We start from the raw sequence: 24,252 nt of genomic DNA on the forward strand, positions 1-24,252 counted from the left end.
TGTGGGGGGGCTTTTTGTATATTGGAGGGGAAAGGAGCCAGTACGGGACTGGGGGAATAAGGAGGTAAGAAAGACAAGAGAGAATGGACATAATTAGCTGAGTGTTTCTGTAAAAATGATCATTTGTAAAATATTATGGACATTTAAATGGTCTGAGAGTTTCAGGCTAAGAACCAACTATGATAACCAGCAACAGTGTCAGAGTTTATTGGCATACATACATTGGTTTACATTGTTCATGTTTTGAAGAACTTTTCAATTACATGTGCTAGAAGCTTTTTTTTTTTTTTTTTTTTTTTTTAAAGATGAGGGTTAGATTTATCAAAGGCAAAATCTGAGAGGCCCATTTGTGTCTTTGAAACATCTATCTCTAGATTCTGCAGCAAGGAATAGATTTTGGGCCAAATTCTGCAGACATGGAATGAGATCTTGAGTGCAAATATTAAAACTCTTATAAGCAATTCTATATAGATGAACCATAGCATTAAATCCTGAATACTTGTTACAGGTGTATTTTGATTAAAAACTTCTTGTTTCCATAAATATTAGAACTGAGTATCTGATATCTGGACTCAAGTTTATTTTCTCATTTTTTCTCTACTGTTATACATGCTACTCTTACACCACCTAGCAGATGTGAGAAGAATTACAATACATATTTTCAAACTTGAAGACTTCCAATCAAAAAGTTTAAGTTTGCCTTTAACTTCATTTATTATGAGAGTTTGAAAGGCGAAGGTTTCTATTAGTACACTTATTTTGGTAATCAGCTTGTTCCACAGATAAGACAATACTGTTTTGGCAACAATTGATTTTGTGGTAAACCATTTCATTCAGAACAGCCAGCCAAGAACATGTGGGGAATTAGTGACCAAAAAAAAAAAAAAAAAAATCATCTAATGGAAGAGGTTTTATTCCACTCTGATCCGTCCCCTAGTACTTTATGTTTAAGATTAAGTAAGTAGGAATCCTTCCTATAACTGACTGCTAAATCAATCATTCAGCTGTAACTATGCAGGAAAACCAGTACAGATTAGCAACAGAATAAATCTTGGGTCTATTACACAGTTTTAAGGATGCTAAAAACTGGCTATTCTATACTACAAAGATTCTTTGCCCTAGTTCTCCAACTGATGCTTATTTTGGATTTGCCATCCTCAACAGGTCAGGTGTGTTGTTAAATAGGATAGCTCCTTACAGGAACAAAGTCTACTGCTAGTTTTTTCCACTGGAGATGCAGGCACTCTCAATGCAGCACAAACTCTTTAAACAAGACCAATTCAAAAAATAGTATCTTCCCTGCAGATAGCCAGAAAATTTCACCTTCATTCTATCCTTCCCATTTTGTTGAAGAAATGTTAACTAGAATTTAACACTGAAACCAGAGTTTGTTGGATCCACTCTCACATTTTTCTGAAGAAAGGAAGCAGGCTCCTGCAACTAACCAAAACATTCAGGCTGTGTAATTATCCCTAAGAGTATCAAGTTGCAGCAGCTCAGCGTGGAGGGTACCAAAATCTGTGACTCTAGCCAAGTCTGACTAGATCTGTGACTCTAGCTTATATACAAGCTACTGGACTGTAAGATGCATTTCTGGAAGCAGTGGCCCAGTGTAAAGTGAGGAATCCATAAGTATTCAGAAATTATTAGTTGTGGTAGGTAAGGGCAGACTTCCTCAATAGACTGTCACATTAAGATACGGGTTAGTATTCAAAATACTATTTTGCTTCCCATCAGTCTTGTTCTGATTCAGATTAAGCTAGCTACTTTTCATCCAGAAGCTCATCTCACAGTTAGGCCTAGTGGTAGCTGGTATTTCTACTTTGGAAATAACTAAGAACTGGGCACTGACTTTCTGGCACCTAAGAACACTATGGATATGTCTGAACTGCAACGTAAGCTCAGGGTTAGTAGAACAGTGCCATCAGACCCTGGGTTAGAGAATCCAAGGTTTAAGCATCTATACTGATTAATCTGACATTAAGAATTTTCTCACTTGGGCTCAAACCTGGGGCTCTGGTGTAGGAATGTTAATGGTTAACCAGTAAGCATCACCCTTCCTGGTTTACCAATGGCCTGGCTGGGCTGGAGCAGCCCTACTTCTGCTGCTGGTGGGTTGGGGCTGTTCCAGTCAGGCTGGAGTGCCCATAGTGTAGCGGGGTGGGCCCAGCTTTGCTCAAGTATCTGCCCTGTCATTTTGGTTTGTGCACTCCCAGCTATCAGAAGCAGCAACATGGAGAAGGACCTTTTGAAGAACTCTTCTTTCTTAATATCAGGAAACAGGCAGTTTCTGAGACACACTGATGGACATCTTGGTGGCATTTTCTGACCCACAATAGGTACCTGACAAAGCTTATTATGGAGGACAACAACAACACAGACATGAACTGGCTGATACTTCTTATGACCATCATCAGTACAGCTGCTGACACCCCTCATATAGGCTGGTGCTTTTGGAACAGAGCCACAAGCAGTGAGTCTAGAACTTTCACACGAAGAAAGATACATTTTTGGAATTTTTTGAATAGCTGGTCCTGAACCTCCAGCATAAAGACAAGAATGTCGGCTGTAATTAGTTCAGAAGTGAGTTGCTATAACAGTCTGGAAGCTGGCTACCCCAGACTGCTACAAAGTGGTAAAGATATTATAGGGGTTTCTAATATATAATCCACAAAGGTTCAATGGCAGGAGGAAGAACAGTACCGTTATGAATGTGTTCAGGTGGGGATGAGTCTAATTGTGTGTGTCGGAGGGAGAAGGGGGCAGGGAGAAGGTGATTGCTATGCAATATATCTATGTATGACATCATTTGTCAAGTGAAGGTGGGATGATCAAAGTATGGATTGATGTATTGTAGACAACTGTATTAAGGAAAGTTTTTGCATACACATTCCTAAAGATCTTTGATTACATGTTTACTTGTACTATTTAAAATATATTCTGTATGAAGTGATAATACAAACTTGCTTGATAAAATACAAATTATAAATACATATTGGAAAATTACAATGTTAATCCAATGCCCATCAGGCCAGCTGCCTTTGCCACACCAAGACCAACTTGGTGCTGCAGGACCAACCGGCAGGACCCCAGCTGCTCTGCCCGCTGCTTGCCAAAGTCCGCGGCTTGTCAGTTTCAGTAGTAACAAACTTAAAAGGTGCACGAATATGTTCAAGAGTGAAATTATGTACAAGACAGTAACTCTAACCATGGCATGTCCCCCGATCCTCCAGGGCACTGTCCTTTCCTTTCTACCCCCATTTGCTGCACACAGTGTCCGGAGGAGGAGAAGTATCTAGGGGAGAGAGTCTATCTTGAGAGCTGCATGGAGCAAAGTTGCTCTGTCCAGCTTCTCACAAGGCCCAGCTGCATGGGCCACCCAGTCACGGGAGTTTCTCAAGTTGTTTCTTGAGTGGATTACACATGGTACTCAGGTTGTGGTGTGGGTAATGCAGCAGGAATCAGTTCTCTTGCAGCCATTAGTGATATCAGCTGCTCAAACAGTTCTTTCTGCCTCCTTTCTTAGCTGTTGTTTCTGTTCCTGGAACTGAGAAGCAAGTGCCTGCTTCTTCACTGAACCCCTATCAGCACTTCCTCAACCTGTGCAGCCAACCTGAGCATTTTCTCTTGCCTTTCCTCTAGCCTTGAGACCCTCTGGCTGTGGTAATGGACCTGCTTGGTGGTTCGGTTCAGAACTTCAAACATCAGTTCATCACAGAAATGCTTCCACTAGGAATAGTCTGCATAGTTACACTGGTTGAGACTTCTGCTGCCGTGTTGGTGAGCTGTGGAAATACTGTAGCCAATAGAAGTGAAGGGCCCTGGAAAAAACACAAGACACAGAGGGTTATTGTCTCAAATAGCTCAGTTCAGGAGCAGAGAAAAAAATCCCTGTGGAATTTCAAGGACATAAAATGCTACTTTTTCAAACTGAATTTCAGTACAGTAAAACTCCAATTGTCCGGCATCCAGTGGTCTGGCACTCCCGATAGTCTGGCACCAACTGGAACCTGGAAGTGCTCCGACCAGCCGGACAATTGGAGCTGCTCCACGGGGGTGGTTGGCTCCTTGGGATTGGTACGTGTGCCAGCTCCCACCACCCCAAACACATTCTGCTTCTAATACAGAGGCAGCAGTGTGGGGCAGGGCATTTAAGCCAGCTCCCTGTGTGTATTGGGACCCTGCACGTAATTCTGAAGGTTAACTGATGAACTCAGGCTTAATGGTTAATTGTGTACACAGTTACATTTTCACATCCTTATCCCACAATACGACTACCTATCTGGAGTTCCTGCTTCAGGAAAAATTTGCAGTTATCAGCATCCAGCACTGGGTCAGAATTCATGAGAGAAATAATAGGAGGATTCATTAATTTCCACATTGTTGCATGCAAAACAGAACTTCACAGCTAACACCCTTAACCTTTTCTTCTCTGGTTGAATTCGTTCCCTGCATGGACTACCTTTAACTGAAATGGACTATATTTGTAAATGGAACATATTCCCATCTTCCCCTCTGGTTTGTTGATTCCAGGTGGGTCAATATTCCCTGGAGTGATTACAGGCCTGGTAATTAAGGATACAAAGATGTACTGTTCAGTCCCATTTCTTAAAACAGGAATGCCTTAGCAAAACTGCTCTCTCAAACAGAAGTTCACTTTCATGGCATTTTTATTGTTTGCATTTTCCTGTTGCTATTTTTAACTCCATATGGTGGTAGGTTGGGGAGCCCAGCTGCTGGTGGCATATTACCTGTCCTTAGACACACATTGCTAACTTTGGCTTCTAATAGCTTTTGCATTGGTTTATAAAATAATAAACCTTCCCATTACTGACTTAAACATTAAAATGGAGTGTGAAACTTACCAAGCTGAGGGGCATCTTCCATCTCTTCTGTGTCTGATATAGGCTTCCACAGCAGGCTGTTCATCCAGGACGGGTTAGGGGTGTGTGTGGAAAGCAATCAAACAGCTTCTCCAAATATGATCTCAGGATGCACTGTTGCTGCACCAAGCCTCCTCTGGGATTGGTTTCAGCAACAGAGTCACTTCATTGTCCTCAGATGGCACCTGCTGCTGATGCCCATCTGTCCCTGTGCTCGATTCTGGGGCCAGCAGGATGCCATCCTAACTGATTACATTCCTGATGTACCACCTTTGGCTCTGTGGTCAGTGCAAAACACAGCAGCTGTTCAAACTCATCATAAAATGGGCTTGACGAGATACCCAAGGGATAGTTCTGGTCCCTCATTTTCCAGTACTCAGCTTGAGCAGCTTAATCCATTCCCCGCATTTGTCTCCATCCTGGTAAATTTGCAATGCTGCCAGCTTCTTCACTATTTGTTGACATGCATGGTCATCCATGGCATTTTTAAAGTCCAGTGCTTTGCTGGCTTCACACCAGAGATTTACCAAAATCTGTCTGTGCTCCTGAAACAGCTTCTGTTCAGTCTCTGCTGCAAACACAGATGGCTCTCCGATAGAGACTTTGCAGACTGGTGTTCAGAAGACAAGAGAAAGGTTAAACACTGACTCACTGAGCTGCTGCACAAACCAAGAGGAGCAGCTTCTGTTTCCCTGGAGCTATCTAGAGATTCTTAGGAGAGAGAGGACAAATAAAGTTGGCCTATGGTACTCTGGGATACATTTGGTGCACTCCAAGAATCCAAACATAACACAAGTCAGGGGGCTGTCTCTACCTAGGACCTTAGGTCCAAGCCAGAGAGAGGTAAGTATAGAACTGAACGATGGTTTAGACACAGGCCTAAGCTTGGGCTTACATTCTAGCATAGACATACTCTGTGTTTCATGTTTATTTCCCTCCACCTAATAATTTCATGTGGAAGTTAAAGAGGATGGGGTAAAGAGTAGGGCTTTGTGGACCACCACAAGTGAGTGATCGAGAGGCAGAGAAACAGTGCTGTTTTCTTGAAGAGACCCAGTAGGGAAGATTGCAAACATTTATCTGTTAGCTTGTGCTCTAGCATACTATGATAGATATATCAAATGAGATCTAGTGACTAGCTCCTGAGAATATTTTTTCAAGGTAGTTAGTTAGTTATTGACTTCTGACTGCTTAGAAACAGTTATTATACTTCCACTAAATTTGGAAGACAAACGATTAATAGAATGGTTATTGAATTTGTAAGCTATTCGGAATGACTTTTTGTTCAATTAACTTGGATTTTCTTCATCTGGGTATAACAACACTTTCCACCATTCTGCTTAAGAAGAGTTGCTTTATAATATTAGGGAGCCTACAAAGTTCAGGGCACTTGCAGGGTGGTATTGCATCAGAAAAACAGGATATTTCTCATAGCATATTATTCAGAACAAAACTTCCTTCTTTGAAATCAAGACCAGTGATTGATATTTGTGTTTTCTTACTTAAGGATCTTATACAAGCCAAGTTTCTACAAGTTATTCAGCTAAAACCATGCAAATTTAGGGTGACCAGCGCCACCTACTGAACAACAGTTGAAATAAGCCTTTCTATGCTCATTCCCATGATTCAGAAAGAATAGGCTGACAAGCTGAGTTTTGCCAACTGTGGGTGCATGCACTCCTCTTATTTTGTAGACATGCTTTTAAAAAAGTGGCAAACTGATAGAAATGGGAACAAATACCTTTATAAATACAGGCAGTCTCCTTGTTTCTGGACACACTATAACTTTTAAAATTTGTAATAACTAAGAAGCAACTCACTCTGGCATCCAGCTATCTACTCTAAAGGGAAGGAGAAAGAACTGGCCCTTAGCATAAGATTTTCATGGGTAACTCTCTGGCCTAATGCACAGAGAATTAATCACAACCTGAACCTAGTTCTTAAATTGAATGAGAACACAAAATAAATTTAAAAAAAATCAAGGTGAGACAAGAGTTAAATCTCCCAAATCCAGGTGAGAGATGGCTGCCATTTCACCATAACTCGGACCTGTGGAAAGCGGTACCTTTAAGAAGACCCTCTGCAACCCAAAAGCATACTGTTTTATAGGAACTGAGAAATTAGTTTTGTTGGTTTGTGAAGGGAGTGTGACTAAAGCTAGGAAGGAAGAAATAATGTTAAGTATTAATATAAATTAAGGCTTAAAAACAAGAATTAATCATCGCTGGGAAGGAGAGAAGGCAGAATTACATTAGGAGGCTTTATCAGAAATGTGGATTATATCTCTCCTCCTGCCTCACGTCTTAGTGGAATGAATACTGCAGGTTGGAAGGAAGAGTTAGACATTATCTCCCTTGTGTCAGGATTAGATCTTCAGCAGTCAGGTATTTTGCTTGGAGGAGGGTGGAAATGGGCCACTTATCCCTACAAGTTACATAGGAAGGAGAGAATAATTTGAAAAAAAGAGTGAACCTCAGAGCTGACTGGAAGAGGGAGGACAGAGGCAGAAGGTTGCACCTAATGTGAGTCCATAGAATCAAGGATCTAGACTTCTTTCACAATGTCAGTAGGGTGACAGTGGTATACAAGAGAAAAAGCAATAGCTAAAAATATGAACACTTGGTTTCGGAGATTATTTACGTCTCGAGTTTTGAAGTGAGAGAGGCCCTTGATTCACAGAGTGATTGTTATTGGAACTGCTTAAGCATTTCTTGTCTTGGCAAGTCACAGGATTCAGGACCATAGGACTTATTTTTCAGTTTCCTCATCCCCGCCACCATTTCAAATATATTTTTACCAATGGATCTAATGCTAGAGTGTATGAAATTCTGATGTTTCAATCTTAATTCTTACATTATTGTCACTTGTAAAGCAAATAGGATAGGACGGCAGCACAGAAATGAAACTAAGATTTTTTTTCAGATCCTATATCACTCTACCTTAGCTGTAAGTGCTTTACATTTTGAAAATTAAGGATGCTAGTGCATAGTTATTTAAACAATTAACAGATAAATCTGGTCTTATTGGTTAATCAAACTATACACACTCCTCCCTCCCACTGCCTCTGTATCAGAGGAAGCAATGGGGGAGGGCGGGAGCTGCTAACCCGCCCCACACTTGCACTGCTGTCTCTGATAGAGAGGCAGCAGTGTGTGGGGGGGGGGGAGGGGACGGGGAGGCAGGCGTGATCTGATACATGTGCGAAGCTGGCTTTTAAGCCAGTTCTCTCCATGTGCCTCCTCTCCGCTTCTTGCATTCCACAGAAGTGGGGTGTGGGAGGTGGGAGACAGCGCTTGAGGGAAGCTGACTTAGAACCAGGCTCCGCATGAGCATCTGTTTTGCAGAACTCCCTCCCCCCCACCCTGGTGTTGCCGCCTCCAGATGCCAGGCCCACACCCAGGGAACAATGAATAATCGTGTAACACTAAGATTTGGCGCAGTTACACAATTATTAAATTAAACCATATCTAACATCGCGACTGAAAAGGTAGGGTTCCTTTCCTCCCACTTCCCCAGAATAGGAAGTCAAAGCTCTTAGAACGCTTCATCTCTGAAAAAACTGATTTCTAATTTGGTCCTTTGGGAATTATTTTGTACATTAGATAGATGCAGGTGCATCTATTTAGCTTATGTCATTTAATCACTCAGCTGAGTTCACTATAAGGAGTATTTCTGTTCTTCAGAAAGGACTACTGTGTACATCCCGCTATAGTACATTTCCCAGGCTATCCCCCATGCAGATTGGAGAGAGTTGGCCTGTCATCTTTTGTTAGCACAGAACATTCATGCACTGTTTGTGTGGTTTACATCATATACCACAGATGGCCAGTTCTCACAACTGCATGAGCAGTAAGAAAGAATTTGTGAGGCCAGAGGGATGGGAACTCAAAAATGTCTGTTTTTGTGACCACAGAAGAGTCGGGAGAAGGACCTGGGGAAGGAGGAAGAGTTAAATAAGCATTTCTTTAAAAGGCAGCGTGAGTCTGTACTGCCTCTTTAACAGCCTGTGAGTATGTGTAATTCTGTGAGTAAGCTAACAAAAGAAAGATAGAGAAGGTATCATTTGATTCATAAAATTCTACAGAAACACAATTTCATTGGTGTTACCCTCAGTGGCATGGGGCAGGGATGTGTGACTTGCCACCCTGGTTGCTTCTTTCCCCAGCACCAATCCCCTGGTTGGTGGAAATTTTGATAACACAATGGAAATGGGTCAAGTTAGGTATCATTCAAAAGCCCCTTTTCCCGCAAATACAGTGGTACCAAACACAGCAAATCTAGAACAGTTATGTAGCTATAGATTCAAGAAAGTGTCTGAAAAACAATGTTTAATTATACTTTACCAGCAGCATGTCAATGTGTAACCTTCACAAACTTAAATCATGGTACTTGACTATATGATACATGCTGTATCTTCAAAAACCATCACTTTCTCGTCCAGCAACATGTGTGGTCCACAGATGCTCCTGGACCAGAGTGGGAAAGCTTAGGCCAGCACAATATAGTCAGCAGCCTGGCTGGGGCAACGTGGAACCAGGGCTGGGTCCTTGCAGCAGCCTCTAGCAGCGCGGTGTCGGAGTCCCCTGATGGTTTTCAAAGGTACAGGTTGGCGTAAGGCCAGAACCCTAACGCAGCCCCAGGGAGCACAGTACTGAAGCCGGAGGCTCACTACAGCGCAGGGCCAGAGTCTCCTGGCAACCCCCAGAAGCACAGGGCCAGGGCATCTTGGCAGCTTGCAGAAGCATGGAGCTGGAGGTGGAGCTCAGAGGCAGCACAGGGCCAGAGTCCCCTGGCAGCCTCCTGGAGCATGAGACCGGGGCTGGAGTCCTTCAGCTGCCCCCTGATGCGCAGGGCCAGAGCCCTGTGGCAGAAACTGGAGCCTGTGCTGCCCAGGGAGCTGGCAGCAGCTGGGCAAGCAGCCAAGCCAGGTTGGAGACAAGGGGCGAGGTATCTGCTGGGACAGCCTGCCAGCGGTAGGCGACGGGCTTGGGGGGACATGGCAAGAGACCTCCTCTGGTCCAGCAAATTCTCTCATTCGAGACCAATCAGGTCCTGACCCTGCTGAATCAGGGAGGTCCAACCTGTACTGTGTTATCTGTTAATGTTCCCTGTAAATGGATGGGGAGGTTCAACCTGATTTGTCATAATCAGAAAAAAAAAAGCAGTTCAGTGGTATAGATTATCAGCTTCTTTTTTAAAATCATCAAAAAAGTTACAAGGCACTGGTTAAGATATCAGAATCCATCCAGTGCACATCCTACTCTGTGACCTTTTGTACACAAAGTCTACAGCATCACAGAATGGATAAAGCAATTTGATGAGTCTGAATCAGCAGCAAAACCATCATTTGGGATTATGTGGCAATACATGAAGTTGATTGAATGTTTGAGACTCTTCACATTGTCAGGATTATTAATTGGAATTTTCACCATGCAACAATGAAAGACTTTGTAAAATACTTTTTGCTTTAGATTTAACTAATGGTTCTGCAAAATAGAACAATGAAAGTTAGTGGCAGGGGAGTAGGGGAGGGAGTTTAGTGGACACAGAAACATCCAAATGCTCTTTCCTGACTTTTCTTAAGTAACGAAGCACCATCCAGACTCATTTGGTGCTGTTAAATGCCAAAAAGAACAATTATAAAGCTACAGGATTAGATTACTTGTACTTGCAGCTAATTCACGTAAGACAGCCCAGAGTTTACGAATTTCATGACAAAACACTCTTCAGTGATGAGACAGATAAAGATGCCAGTTGAATGAATACTTTTGGAAGGTAGTACAGTACTTGCATGAAGTCTTCAGGAACCAAAAAATGTCCAATGCGCCATCAATCCATGGACTTCAAATAAAAAACAGACAAACTGTGCTTGAATGTAAAGAAAATCAAAATGAAGCTGACAGGGACTATTACAGAGCTAACTGCAGACAGGTCATTTACTCATCTTGTGGTCATGTCCAACCTCAGCTTGATATGCTCATATAATAGGTAAAAAGCAAACTAATGAATATCTTGCATGGTCTTCCTAAGCTAGTACCTATTGACAATGGTGAAACGTACCTTATGCCAGCAGTGGCCTTTCAGCATAGTAATTACAGGTGATATATATGAGATACAAGCTCAGTAAATGAGGAACTGCTCACACCTACTGATATTTGTTCACTTCATTATGAGGCTGGAGAGGAACTGGAATCCAGAGCCAGAGATGGGTGTGCGTAAAAACAGGGATCTGAAACAAGGCAGGAGGGCAGGAACCAGGAACAGGAAGACAGGACTCAGGCAAAAACCACCATAGCAGCTAGCCAGGGATTCACCTAGTTGCTCAGATAAAACTTCCTGTGCCTCCTTCCGGCTTAAATAGTGAGTCTGACATCTCCTCTAATTGGGAGCATTATTTATGGCGAGCTAAGGTCCACCAGCCCACACTACTTGCTGATACCAGCAAGATGCAGGGTGTGGCTGTAATCTGAAGACTCCCTGGGGACCTTGGGATCTTTGTTCCAGACTTGAAGACCCTCACAGAAGGATGAGTTAATTTCTTATCTTCAAGGAAAAACACTCCAATTGGTGAAAGTTTTCCAGCAATTGTTCATGATTCACAAGGAGTAATGAAGCTCCTGCCTTGCATTGTTCATTGGAATTTCTTTGTAGTTCCCATGAGAAGGCTGACACTAAAGTGACTAAAACACTAAATTTATTTTGCATGCCATCAATGGCCACAGAGACAGATGCTATTGAACTCTGGATTTCTGCAAAATACACCAATGTTCTAGTGCTCCCTCTGCCAATGGCTTCCATAAACTTCAAGTTTTGTGCCTGCTGCTGGGAAAAATGATTGCTGTATATCCCTTGGAGATGTGGGCCTCTCACTCAAATCTTTAAGAACTGACACACTAGTAGGCTTCCATGTCCTTTCAGGATGTGACATTGGAGGGATATCTGGAAAGACCAAATTATCTTACTGGAAAGGCTTTTGATTTACCGTCCCGAGACATTTCTTGCTCTGACGCTGCTTGTATAGGTGTGGCTATTGATGACCATAGTGAGGTCATAAGTGGACTGGAGGCATTCAAATGCTGAGCTTCCCATTTGAAAACAACAACACATTTGCAGAACTACAGTGGTAGACATTTTCCAAAATCAGATAAAACAAAAAAATTGCCACCGATAAGAGATGCAGTTACACCTTTTAGTAAGAGGGCAAATCAACAATCAACAGAAAGGCTCAGAGATGATCAAGCACATCCAAAACTACTGTCCACTGTTGGGCATAAGGATGTTAAGTATCATTTAATTAACTAATCAAGTAGTAGATGGAATTTCCATCACTACTTGATTAGTCAATGGGGGATGGGCACTCCCACTGCAGCTCTGCGCTTTAAATGAACTGTCCCAGCTTGCATCGCCCTTGGGACCACTGCAAGCTCTTCACTTTACATTTAAAGTGAAGAACCACAGTGGGGTTAGCTCCCGGGGGCAGCATGAGCCAGGACTGAACAGTCCCATCTAACGCTGTTCCTGAATCGCTGTGGCTCTGCCTCCCCTGTCTTCCCCACACTGGAAATGGTGCTGGGGACGGGGGGGGGGGGGAGGGGAAGGAACCAGCTTTTAAGCCAGCTCCCGCTTCTTTCCCCCTTGCTGCCTCTGATACATAGGTAGCGGGTGGGGAGAGGGGCGGAAGCAACTAGTTGAGTAGTTACTCAACTAGTTGCTTACATGCCTAGTCCTGCATGGCTAGGTGCTGGAAGATGGCTTGATCACATCAGTTATACATGAAAGACTATGAATCTGATTAATGTTTTCAGTCCTACATGTCAAGAACAGGTTCCCTAGAATTTCCAAAAATTTGATTTTTAATCTCTCTCTCAAGTATGTAATCTACAAAACTATTCTTGGGTTGTTGCATTTGGCACCATGGTGTTTATGGGAGAACAGTGTCATTTGAAAACCCTATCTTGACCCATTTCTGACAGCACTGTGTTATCAACATTTCCACCAGACAGAGGACCTGGAGCTGGGGATCAGGAGGAGGGGAAAGCGGGGGAGGGGAGATGAAAGCAAGTCCTCCCGGTCAATACTGCAGAGCGTGACATCACGGAATGTACAATTCTATAGTTTTTTACAAATACGACACCTCCCTTGCCTTTCTAGCACTAACTTGCCCACTGAACAAGATTTTCAGACTAGAAAGAGGCACAGCATAGAAGCTCAGTGAAAGAGGAACCAAGGTGACTATGACACCTTTGTGGACTTCCAGGATACTCAAACAATTCTTGACTCATGTCTCAATTAAGAAAACCTTCCAAATGCCCTATGAATTTCTGCAGAGACCAGATTGGCAGATGCAGCATCCACAACAGCCACAGCCCCTCACTCACTCTAGTGCTTTCAGTCACACACCCTGCATTAGGACTTGTTGTAGCGGTTTTGCAGGGCAGCATAAGCTGTCTTGCTGAAAGTCTATGCTGGGGAACAATATGTCTAAATATGGGACTCTGAGGGGCCTTTCTAAGCTGCTACAGCAATATGAAGTGCTGCAGGAAAGGGGAGACTCTCTCAGAGAGTAACTATATCCATTTATATATAGCTATAGTACATTGTTTATACTGGCCACTGCGTCTTTTCATCTCTTTTGCAATAGTACAAGCATAAGACTTTTAAAAGAAAGGGAAGTAATATATCAGTGCAGAAAGGATTTCAGTACTTAACAATAAATAATTCTAAAGTAAGCTTATAAGCGAGTAGGGTATTTATTCAACATGTACCTGAGACAACTGAAAGGTGCTGGCTCTGTTTTCAAGTTCAGAGCATCTTGCAGTAACTGTAGATAAATTATGCTTCAAATGGTCCATCTCTTCTGACAGGGAATTAAGTAGCTGTTCTCTCCTCTCAGCTTCCTTTGTTTTTTCTTCAAGTTGACCAAGTAGTGAAGTGACATCATTACTTTTATTTTTGGTTTTAAGCTTATCTTTTAGGCTTTGGATTTCTTTATCCTTTGCCCCAAGTTGACAAATATAGTTTTCCTTTTCAGTTTCAAGGGCAAGTATTTTCTACATGGAACAAAAACAAGAGCATTACTATAGACAAGCCAATAAAACATTCCTATATGGAATGTGATGGAAAGTCCACAAGAGTCCAAACTAGGGATGTAACAGTGTAGTTGATTAATCGATAAGAAAAAACTTATAGGTTAATGCTATAGATTACATGCATTTCCCTCCCCTCTCCTAAATTTTCTAGCAGGCTGGCCAACAGCCTGACTCATGCTGGTCTGGGACCTACCCTCATTGTGGCTCTGCATTTGAAGTGTATTAGGAGCCAGGTGGGCAGGCAGCCCAGCTCAGTTCCAGTTCATGCTAAGTCCGGAAGCTCAGACCCCGCCCCTCACAAACAGGGGCTGCTGCCACCCCACACTGCTGCCTCTATCAGAAGCAGCAGCACAAGGCAACAAGCAGCCAGTCCACAAGAGGAGCTGGTTTTTAAACTGAATCCCCTCGTGGACTAGCTCCCACCTGGCACTCTGCGCTGCTGCTGGCCCCGCCCCTGGGGACTATAGAATATAACCAATAAGAATTCATGAGGTTGTTCAACTATTCAATTAATCGATATTTAACATCCCTAGTCCAAACTAATATTCAATTCTGAATGTTGAAAGACCCACTTTTACTTAGTTGAAAAGATTTGTTTTATTCTAAATAAAGAACACTGTAGAGGTTCTCGAAAAATTTAACATGCAAAAATTTGAATAAAAAATTAGTGTTATCACTATATTCTAGCTTTTCTTGTTTAGTTACAGAATGTGAAAAAACACATACTAATTTAGTCTATTGCCGATGTAACCATGGAAATTATATGAAAAACAAAAGTCTCATTGACTTTATAGGTACCTACACTTATGCCTTTTGAGCTGAAAAAAATTATTCTTCCAAATTATATACATTTGGAAACATGTATTCCATAAGCACTGCAAGTATCTCTGGGGAGTGCAGCATTTTTCTTTGGCACATTTCTTATCACAGCTGCTACATCCAATAACCATAGAGCAGGGGTGTCCAAACTTTTTTCAGAGAGGGCCAGATTTGATGAAGTGAACAGGCGTGAGGGCCGACCATTTTGCCTGACATTCTTTGAACCATTAAAATGAAATGCAAATTAACTATTTTATGCAAAGTTTATTGCAAACGGCATACTTTTCATTTCGTCACATGGATGACAAATCTAAACAGGTGTTAAATCACTCTGCCTTTCCTATATGAAGGCCAGATGAAAAAAAAATCCAGGAAGCTGAAATATATGTCAGGAACATTGTAAAGTACATGACATATTATTGGTAATAAAGGTTGTCTGTCAACTTTTAAGTTCAAAAAATATGAACAGGAACATAACACCAAGTATACATGTTGTGTCCAAATATATTTATAACTGATTTAGACCAACTGACATTAACTGAGATTTTACAATGTATTCATTTCAATACATATGGATTCATTGGGGGCCATAAAAGATAGATATTGCCAAATTACCTGTGGGGCCATATTAAACTGGAACACGGGCCGCAATTGGCCCGCGGGCTGGACTTTGGACATGCCTGCCATAGAGGCTGAAAAGATGTTTTTATTTTTAAATTCCATTAGAACATAGTAAGTAGAGCCTTTTCACGTGGCAGTTTAGCTCGCCAAATCCTCAACACAAAAACTACCACCAAAACACACCAAAAAATTATGTCAGAACAAAGCAGCAGACAGTGTGACCATTAAATCCTGTCTCCACACAATCTGATCTTTCAGCTTTAAACAGTGTTTCACTTGACTGCATTTTCAATTACTGACAATAGGTATTAAAGTAGCACTTAAATGAGTTCAACCCTATGTTCTAATGTATTCAGGCAGAGTTTTAGGCCCAGATACTTGAAACTATGAAGCCAGTGGAGAGATTGTTCAGGAGATGGAATTAATGAGGCTTGCTCAGATTGTGGTGAAAATCATACAAAGAGCATCTATTGGGATTGTGTTCTTTCATAACAAAAAGGACACCCTTACATTTCAGTCAGAGACATGGTACCATCACAGGGGAGAGACAGCTTGCAATTGATGGACTGTTTCTGATAGCTCAAGTTAGCAAAAAGGTCTTGAGTGGAGCCACAAGACTACAAGGGGAAGTCTCAATGGAGCCACAAGACTACAAAGCAAGCCATCCAAAACATTAACTGTGCCTAGCATAAATAGCACCTAAAATATTTAAGCTAGTTAATAAAACTGAAATAGAACAGCAGGGCAGCCACTGATGTCCACAAGTTCCTGCTTTCTGCTTTCAGTGGCATAAAGACACTTCATGGTTGTTGAGGCTGCATCCATTTAGGTGCATGGTCGATCGGGAGGGCTTGACCAGTTGATCGCGAGGTGTTTGGGGCCCCCTTATTTTCCCCCCATTCCCAGGAAGCCCCGCTAACTCTACCTCTAGCAACAATGGAGGCAGAGCTGCTTCCTTTGAGGTGGATAGAAATCCTGCAGTTGCGCACCACTTCCGGGGTTTCAGAAAGTGTGCTGGCTGCTCCTCCTCCCCCAAACAGCTGGCACAGTACCTAAACCCAGGTCCATGGCATGCCGGGGACTTCCTGCACGAGGGGGGAGAAGAAGAGTGCCCCAGAGGAGGCGTGCGTTGGGACATCCTTCCCTTGCAGGGGGGAGGAGGTAGGAGTCCCTGGAGAAGGCACGTGCCAGGACTTCCTTCACTTGTGGGGGTGGAGAAGGCGGTAGGAGTCCCGGGAGGAGGTGCATGCCGGGGACTCCCTGTCCCCTCCCCCAGCACCCACTGGCACCCTGCCCCAGCACCTACCAGCATCTTGTCCCCCGCTTCAGCACCTCCTGGCACCCTGTCCCCTGCCCCAGCACCCACTAGCACCCTTCCCCAGTACCATGTTACCTACACCCACCAGCAGAGTTAGGGCCACATTAGTGAGGCTTGGGGGGTTGTGGAGGAGTTATTTTTGTTTTGCATCTCACTTGTGTTGCACCAACTGACGTTTCTGTGGATCAGTGACCCCTGACTCAAAACATCAGAGGGGTAGCCGTGTTAGTCTGAATCTGCAAAAGCGGCGAGGAGTCTGTGGCACCTTATAGACTAACTGAAGTGTTGGAGCATAAGCTTTCGTGGGCAAAGACCCACTTCGCCAGATGCATGTAGTGGAAATTTCCAGAGGCAGGTAGAAATATGCAGGCCAGAATCAGGCTAGAGATGAGGAGCTGGATCCAATCAGGGAGGATGAGGCTCACTTCTAGTAGCTGATCTGGAGGTGTGAATACCAAGAGAGGAGAAGCTGCTTTTGTAGTTAGCTAGCCATTCACAGTCTTTGTTTAATCCTGAGTTGATTGTGTCAAACTTGAAGATGAACTGTAGCTCAGCAGTTTCTCTTTGAAGTCTGGTCCTGACGTTTTTTTTTGCTGCAGGATGGCTACTTTTAGATCTTCAATCTGCCTGGACACACAATTACAGATCTAAAGGTAGCTCTCTTGGTATTCAGACCTCCAGATCAGCTACTAGAAGTGGGCTTCATCCTCCCTGATTGGATCCACCTCATCATCTCTAGCCTGATTCTGGCCTGCATATTTATACCTGCCTCTGGAAATTTCCACTACATGCATCTGATGAAGTGGGTCTTTGCCCACGAAAGCTTATGCTCCAACACTTCAGTTAGTCTATAAGGTGCCACAGGACTCCTCGCCGCTTTTGCTGACTCAAAACAGATTCCCAGCCCCTCTCAAAAAGACAATGCTGAAACTGTGTGTGTTTCACATAGTATTTTATTTAAAAATGAAGCCTGGCCAACAAAGCCCCCATCTGGCGGCAGCATCATAACACTTCTGTACCGCCCCACCCAAATCTGAGCCTTTCATACACTAGAACCCCCATCTTGAGCCTCTCACATCCCCAAACTGCTGCATCCCTACATCCTCAGTCTTCTGCCACAACACTTCTGCACCATCCACACTGCAAATCTGTGTCCTCAGCCCATCATACTCCCAACATCCCTTCCCTGAGCCCCTCACATACCCCAACCCAAACTCCTGTACCCTCATATCCACAAGCCTGTGGCTTGTTCAGCACTCCAACCCTCCATCTGACCCCAACACTACCCAGCCTGGAGCCCCCCCCCCCCCCGAGCTAATATCCCCTTCTCCACATCCTCCTGCATCCAAATTCCCTCCCAGAGCTTGCACCTCTCACCCCTTCCCACATTCCCACCCCAGAGCCCACACATCCTGTCTCAACCCAGTGAAGGTTCGGCTAGACTACAAGAGGTATCCCGGAAAAGGTACAAGAGGTATCCTGGAAAAACTCTTCCGCTTTTTTTAGCGGAAGAGCAAACATGCTCTTTGGCAACCCCCGTATTCCTCATTCTACGAGGAACAAGGGGGCTTCCGAAAGATGGGGGTTTTCTGACATTTGGCCCAGTCTAGACAAATGTTGGAAAAACCTCTTCCTACAGAAGAATCGAAAAAAAAAGCAGCCGTATCCTGAGAGTGTGTAAGGAATCGGGATAGCAAGTGATGGAGAGGAGGAGAACAGAGAAGGCTGGGCTTCAAAGAAGGGGTGAAGCCTTGGGGGAAGGATAAGGTAGATCTTGGTTGTTCTGACATTTAAAAAGTGATCTTGGGCGTAAAAAGTTTGGAGACCAGCTGATTTAGGTGAATCTGAGTGGGAGCAGAAGAGCACAAGAATACAGACTTAGTACATGGACATGCTATCCAGTACAAAGTGCTTATATCATCTAAAACAAGGATCTCTTCAGGCAATGGTCAAAATTAATGACTTTTTTTGCACAATGAAACAACATTAAGGCATTACAGAACATGTCTTACTGGTTACTAATTGAGACCTTTTGTCTCAGGCCTCTGTATTTAACTACTTTGTAAAATAACCAGGAATTTATTAATACAGACAACTAACAAATACCTAAGAATGTGAGAGCTACAGCAGGACACTACACTTTAAAAATGTGATGTTAAAGTTACAAGGAGAGTAGTCATTTGTTTACAATATTTTAGTGATTGAGAAATCTTATCTTGTGCAATTATGGTGGCATAAAAACGAGGCTGAAAATCAGAGTATACATTACCTCTAAAAGTCTATTCCTTTCTGTATCTGTCATTTTGCTTTTCCCTTTAATAATTTCCTCCATTGACTTTTTCAGGGCTGCATTCTCTCTTTTATATGTCTCCAACTCAGTCTCAGATTTGGAATTACCAGTTTTGAACCCCCACTTGCCAGTAATTATATCTTTGGTGGTCTTTGATGTCATCCTCCAAGTGTTCTGTGAAATTAAAAGAATCATGTAAACGATGGACCTTTTCTATGTTAAATATTAATGATTACAGAGAACCTAGCATGCCTTAAACAAGTTTGGAAGGCATGGTCTAGTGGTTAAAATTCAAGATTAAGTCAGATAATGTTCTATTTTTGCACAGCACAGACTGAATTAACCAGTTTCCCTACTTGCAAAATGAAGATAATATTGTTTTACCTCTCACAAATGTTTATGACGTGATCCTTATCTGCTTCATTTTAACTATCCAATCTTCAGGTGTTTATAGATTACAAGTTCTGCCTACTTGTTTTTCCCTTTGATATTTTCATACTCTCTGCTTCTTGTTTCCCGACCCCTCTCCCCTCCTCTTTTTTTCCTCCTTCCCCCATCTCCCTTCTCCCCAAATTTATTGTGGGTCTGCACATCCTAAACTCAAAACTCCAGTCATCTGAAGAAGTGGGCTGTGCCCACAAAAGCTCATGATACCATCTATACGTTTTGTTAGACTATAAAGTGCTACCAGAACATTTGTTTTTTTTTAAATTTAAAAAAATTAAATTTTTTTTAAATACCTCAGAATACCAGATACTAGGTATTATAGAAACGCGAAGCATTTTTAATACAAGGTTAGCACTGATGTCAGTGCTTGAAGATACACGTACCCCTGGTGAGAGAGGAACTAAAATAACAATTAAATGTAAACTAACCTATCGTTTAATTATTTAGTTTTTAGCCCTTATGAGTGGAGGGACAATGGTGAATTAAGAGAGAAGTAAAGCAGAGCTATGATCTTGAATCCTAGTCTGAAGCCAAAGACCAGCTACAAGCTCATCTAATTGAAGCAAACATCCTAGATGCAGCACAACCTGGATTCAGGCCAACACATGTGATGAAACATCTTTTTTGACCTGAGGGATGATTTTCTGCTATCAAAGCATGTTTGGTAGACTTCAGTTCACAATGTTTTGGATCTCTCTACAATGGCTGCTGTCATCTCACCTGAAAGAAGTGACAAAGGTCTAGAGGAATATGCTAAAATGGTGCAACCATCCTGGAGGGATATGTCACAAAAGTAGCGACAGAAAACAAGACCTCTATCATTAGACCTCTCATTCATGGATTCCCTCAAGGATCAATTTTCTCTGGTTCTGTTCAACATCTACATGCAGTCACTAGGTAATAATGGTAAGATGATGATCTCAATTGCCAGCAACATGCAAATGACACACAGCTCTACTTATCCTTCACAGAATAGTGACAGTACAGTACAGATCCTGACAGTACCACTACCACAGATATGCCAATGCTCAGACATCATCAGATAACTGATACATGGCAACTAGTTGAAACTGAACTCAAGCAAGACAGAGGTTAAACTGATGTTCAGAGCAAAGTACTTGGTAGAGTTTGCATCTGTCACGCAATATATTTTGGTCGATTGCCTACATCCATATTTGATCAATTCAGTCCACAGTACTTTAAGACTTGTTTCCAGATTCTCATGCACAATAAATGCTCGCATTTATTTATACCTGTGAGTAACGCTTTATATCATGAACTTCCCTCAGTTATATACATCCTTGTCACCTTCCATCTGAACTACACCAATGGAGTATACTTGAATATGATGATATTAGCCCTTAGAAAACTTCAGCAGCTATAAAACACTTCAGCATGTTGCCTCAGGAACACCTCAGAATATCATGCACACAAAACTGACCTGCACTCCCTACACTGGTTTCCCATTGAATATCCAGTTAAATTCAAGGTTTCCCTCCTCCTCTTTAAGGCAGTTAATGGCCCAGGCCAAGTATATGATCTAGAACTCCATGACAATCAACAACTCTGTTCCCCAGACACAATGGAACTTTCTACTGTAAGGGAGAAGCTCTCCTATTGACATAGGCTATCTACACCAGGAGTTAGGTTGGTATAACTGCGCTGCTCATGTGTATGGATTTGCCACACTCCTGAGCAACACAGTCATACTGAGAATTTTGTAGCATAAGCCAGGCATCACTCACACACACATAGCAGAATGCACATTTAAAAATAAAAAAACAGAACAAAAACATTACACTAAAATAAACAGACACAATTCTCCCTTAAAGAATAGCTAAGAGGGCAAACCAAAATGTGTGACAGATGTACTACTGGAGGTTCTCAGCATTCTGGTCTTAGTCCACGGATGGAGTGCTCAGATGCCACAGGAATAAAAATAAATAATACTGCTAATGAGAATAGCTTCGTTGCTCTGCCCTACTGCTTTGATAATCTAACCTTAAGAGCACAGGTTATTCATCCCTTACCCAATAGGATAGGTTTTGGAGTAGCAGAGGTCACCTCTATTCAAAGAAGTCAGGATGCTTTGAAGAGCAGACAAAAAGTTCTTTCCAGGGATTACTGAAACAAAAGACAGGACTATGCAGCATTTTTAAAAACTAACATGAAGGTTTATTAGGTGATGAGCTTTCATGAGCCAGAACCACTTGCTCAGATCAAATTGTAGAAGAACATTGGCATGACTATATATACACCAAAGGGATATAATAAAAAAAAAGTGAACATATAAAATTGACAAATCAGATTTTAGAACAGGAGAGGGTGAAGGGGGGAGGTTAGTGTTTATGAGATAATGATATTAGGGGTGATAATTGGGGAAGCTATCTTTGTAATGAGTGAGGTAGTTAGCATCTTTGTTAAGGCCTGTTCGTAAAGTGTCAGATCATAAAGATGGCATCGATGTAGCGTAAGTAGAGGAGGGGTAAAAGGGGCCAAGGCCAAGAAACACTGATGCATTCTACAGAGACTTTAACAACCTACACCCCACCATCAATCTCGGCCTGGAGCATTCAACACAAGAGATCCATTTCCTGGACACCACAGTACAAATCACTAATGGTAAATTAGATTCCACTCTCTACAGAAAAGCCACTGACTCATACAGTTACCTATATGCCTTCAGCTCCCTTCCAGAACACACCATACAATGCATCATCTATAGCCAAGCCCTTAGATACAACTGCATCTGCTCTAATCCCACTGACAGAGACTAGAAACTTCAGGATCTCTACCAAGCCTTTGTAAACCTCAATTACCCACACGGGGAAATAAAAACACAAATTGAAAGAGACAGACAAATACCCAGAAACCATCTACTTCAAGACAGACCCAAGAAAACCAATAATAGAACACCACTTGTCTTCACCTACAGCCTCCAATTTAAACCTGTCCAACATATTATCAATAAACTACAACCTATACTGGAACAGGATACTACACTCCGAGAGGCTCTGGGAGACAGACCCATAGTCTCCTGTAGACAACCACCTAACCTCAGGATGATTCTTACCAACAACCACAGGACATACCACACTAACACAAACCCTGGAACTTTCCCTTGCAACAAACCCCATTACCAGCTTTGTCCACATATTTACTCTGCTGACACCATCATTGGACCTAACCATGTCAGTTACAAGATCAAGAACACATATTCCTGTTCATCCAGAAATATAATTTATGCCATCATGTGCCAACAGTGTCCATCTGCTATGTATATTGGACAAACTTCTCAGACACTTCGCCAAAGAATTAATGACCACAAATCAGACAGTTTCACAAAGAAAAAACAGTTTCTTGTCATTTCAACCAGACTGGGCATTGTCTCAATGACCTCACTACATGTATATTACTTCAAAGAGACTTTAACACCAGACTACAAAGGGAAACCTCAGAACTGTCATTCATGCTTAAATTTGACTTTACGAATGGGCCTTAACAAAGATGCTAACTACCTTACCTACTATAAAGATAGCTTCCCCAATTATTGCCCGTAATATCATTATCTCATAGACACTAACCTCCCCCTCCCTCCCTCCTCTACTCCCTCCTGTTCTAAAATCTGATTTGTCAATTTTATGTATGTTCACTTTTTTTTAATTGTATCCCTTTGGTATATATGGTCATGCCAATTTTCTTCCACTATTTGATTGGAGGAAGTGGGTCTGGCCCATAAAAGCTTATCACCTAATAAACCATCTTGTTAGTCTTTAAAGTGCTGCATAGTCCTGTCTTTTGTTTCAGCAAGACCAGACTAACACAGCTACATCTCTATTACTTTCTAGGGATTAGAAAGAGGTGTTCTTCAGGACTAAGGCTAATCTACAATATAAGTCAGTGAGCGTCTATTGGTGCAATTTTGCTTCTGCAGCTTCAACATTTGTAAGATGCCCTTTGGGGCTGCTCTTTATTGGCAGCTGAAAAGTCTCCCACTGATAAAATAAAAGCACTCTCAATGAGAGGCAGTAGCTTTGTTGACAAGAACTTTGTTCCCATCAAAAAAGTGCTATCTCTATCAGCATTTTTCATTGGTAAAATTTTTGTTGTTAGAAGGGGGAGGGGATGAGTGTGTGTTGTTTTTTCACACCTGAGAGTGACAAAAGTACCAGTGTAGAGAAAGCCTAAGTCAGAGAAAAATACCAAAAAGATAAGTTTTTGGAAAAGCATTCTAAAATACCAGAAGACCCATTATCTATAGATAAGAGCAGCAGCAGCTATTTCTCATCAGGAAGTTGTCCCTGAAGCTAAGCTACATCTATACTACAGCCAAGTCAACTTAAGCTACACAATTCCAGCAACATGAATAACATAGTGTTGTCTACACTGCGGGGTGGGGACGACTTCACAGATTGACTTCCCTTAATCGTCTCATCTAATCTCTGGTCGCTTTGGCAGGTCCTCACTAAATCTGCAAAATCCACCATCAGTGGATAGCTCTCTGAGTCTTGATCTAGGGCAGTGTTTCTTAAACTTTTTAAGACCAAGGAACATCAAACAATAATTTTTTTTTAAATGAAGAACACCAAGGATGTTTTTTGTTGAGAAAAAAAAAGTGGCCATTTTGAACTCTGTTGTTCTATGCAGCACAGGTGTTCCCCAGAACACAGTTTAAGAAACACTGACCTAGGCCATAGCCTAACTGATGAAACCAGACCTTTAGAGCTTTCATAATCACTACAGCTGGACACAAAGTCAATTCAATTTAAAAAACTAGATTTTGCT

At 42.2% G+C, this 24,252-nt stretch overlaps 1 protein-coding gene across 4 annotated transcripts in view; it reads right to left on the reverse strand.

Moving 5' to 3' along the window:
- CEP55 (centrosomal protein 55) overlaps positions 1-24,252 on the reverse strand; it is a 49,548-nt gene that overhangs the window by 24,441 nt on the left and 855 nt on the right. The window contains exons 2-4 of one of the 4 annotated variants that reach the window (XM_075935156.2): positions 21,498-21,591; positions 19,000-19,194; positions 13,649-13,933 (exon numbers count right to left, since the gene is read on the reverse strand). In XM_075935156.2, the coding sequence (XP_075791271.1) occupies positions 13,649-13,933; positions 19,000-19,182 (468 nt within the window). In that variant the 5' untranslated portion in view covers positions 19,183-19,194; positions 21,498-21,591. Of the gene's footprint in view, positions 1-13,648; positions 13,934-18,999; positions 19,195-20,187; positions 20,400-20,908; positions 21,009-21,497; positions 21,592-24,252 lie in introns of those variants that run through there. The other 3 variants (XM_025179791.3, XM_025179792.3, XM_075935154.2) reach the window with 3 other exon arrangements.

This window comes from Pelodiscus sinensis, chromosome 8, assembly GCF_052426305.1.
Source record: "Pelodiscus sinensis isolate ZL-2025 chromosome 8, ASM5242630v1, whole genome shotgun sequence".
NCBI classification, from domain to species: domain Eukaryota; kingdom Metazoa; phylum Chordata; order Testudines; family Trionychidae; genus Pelodiscus; species Pelodiscus sinensis.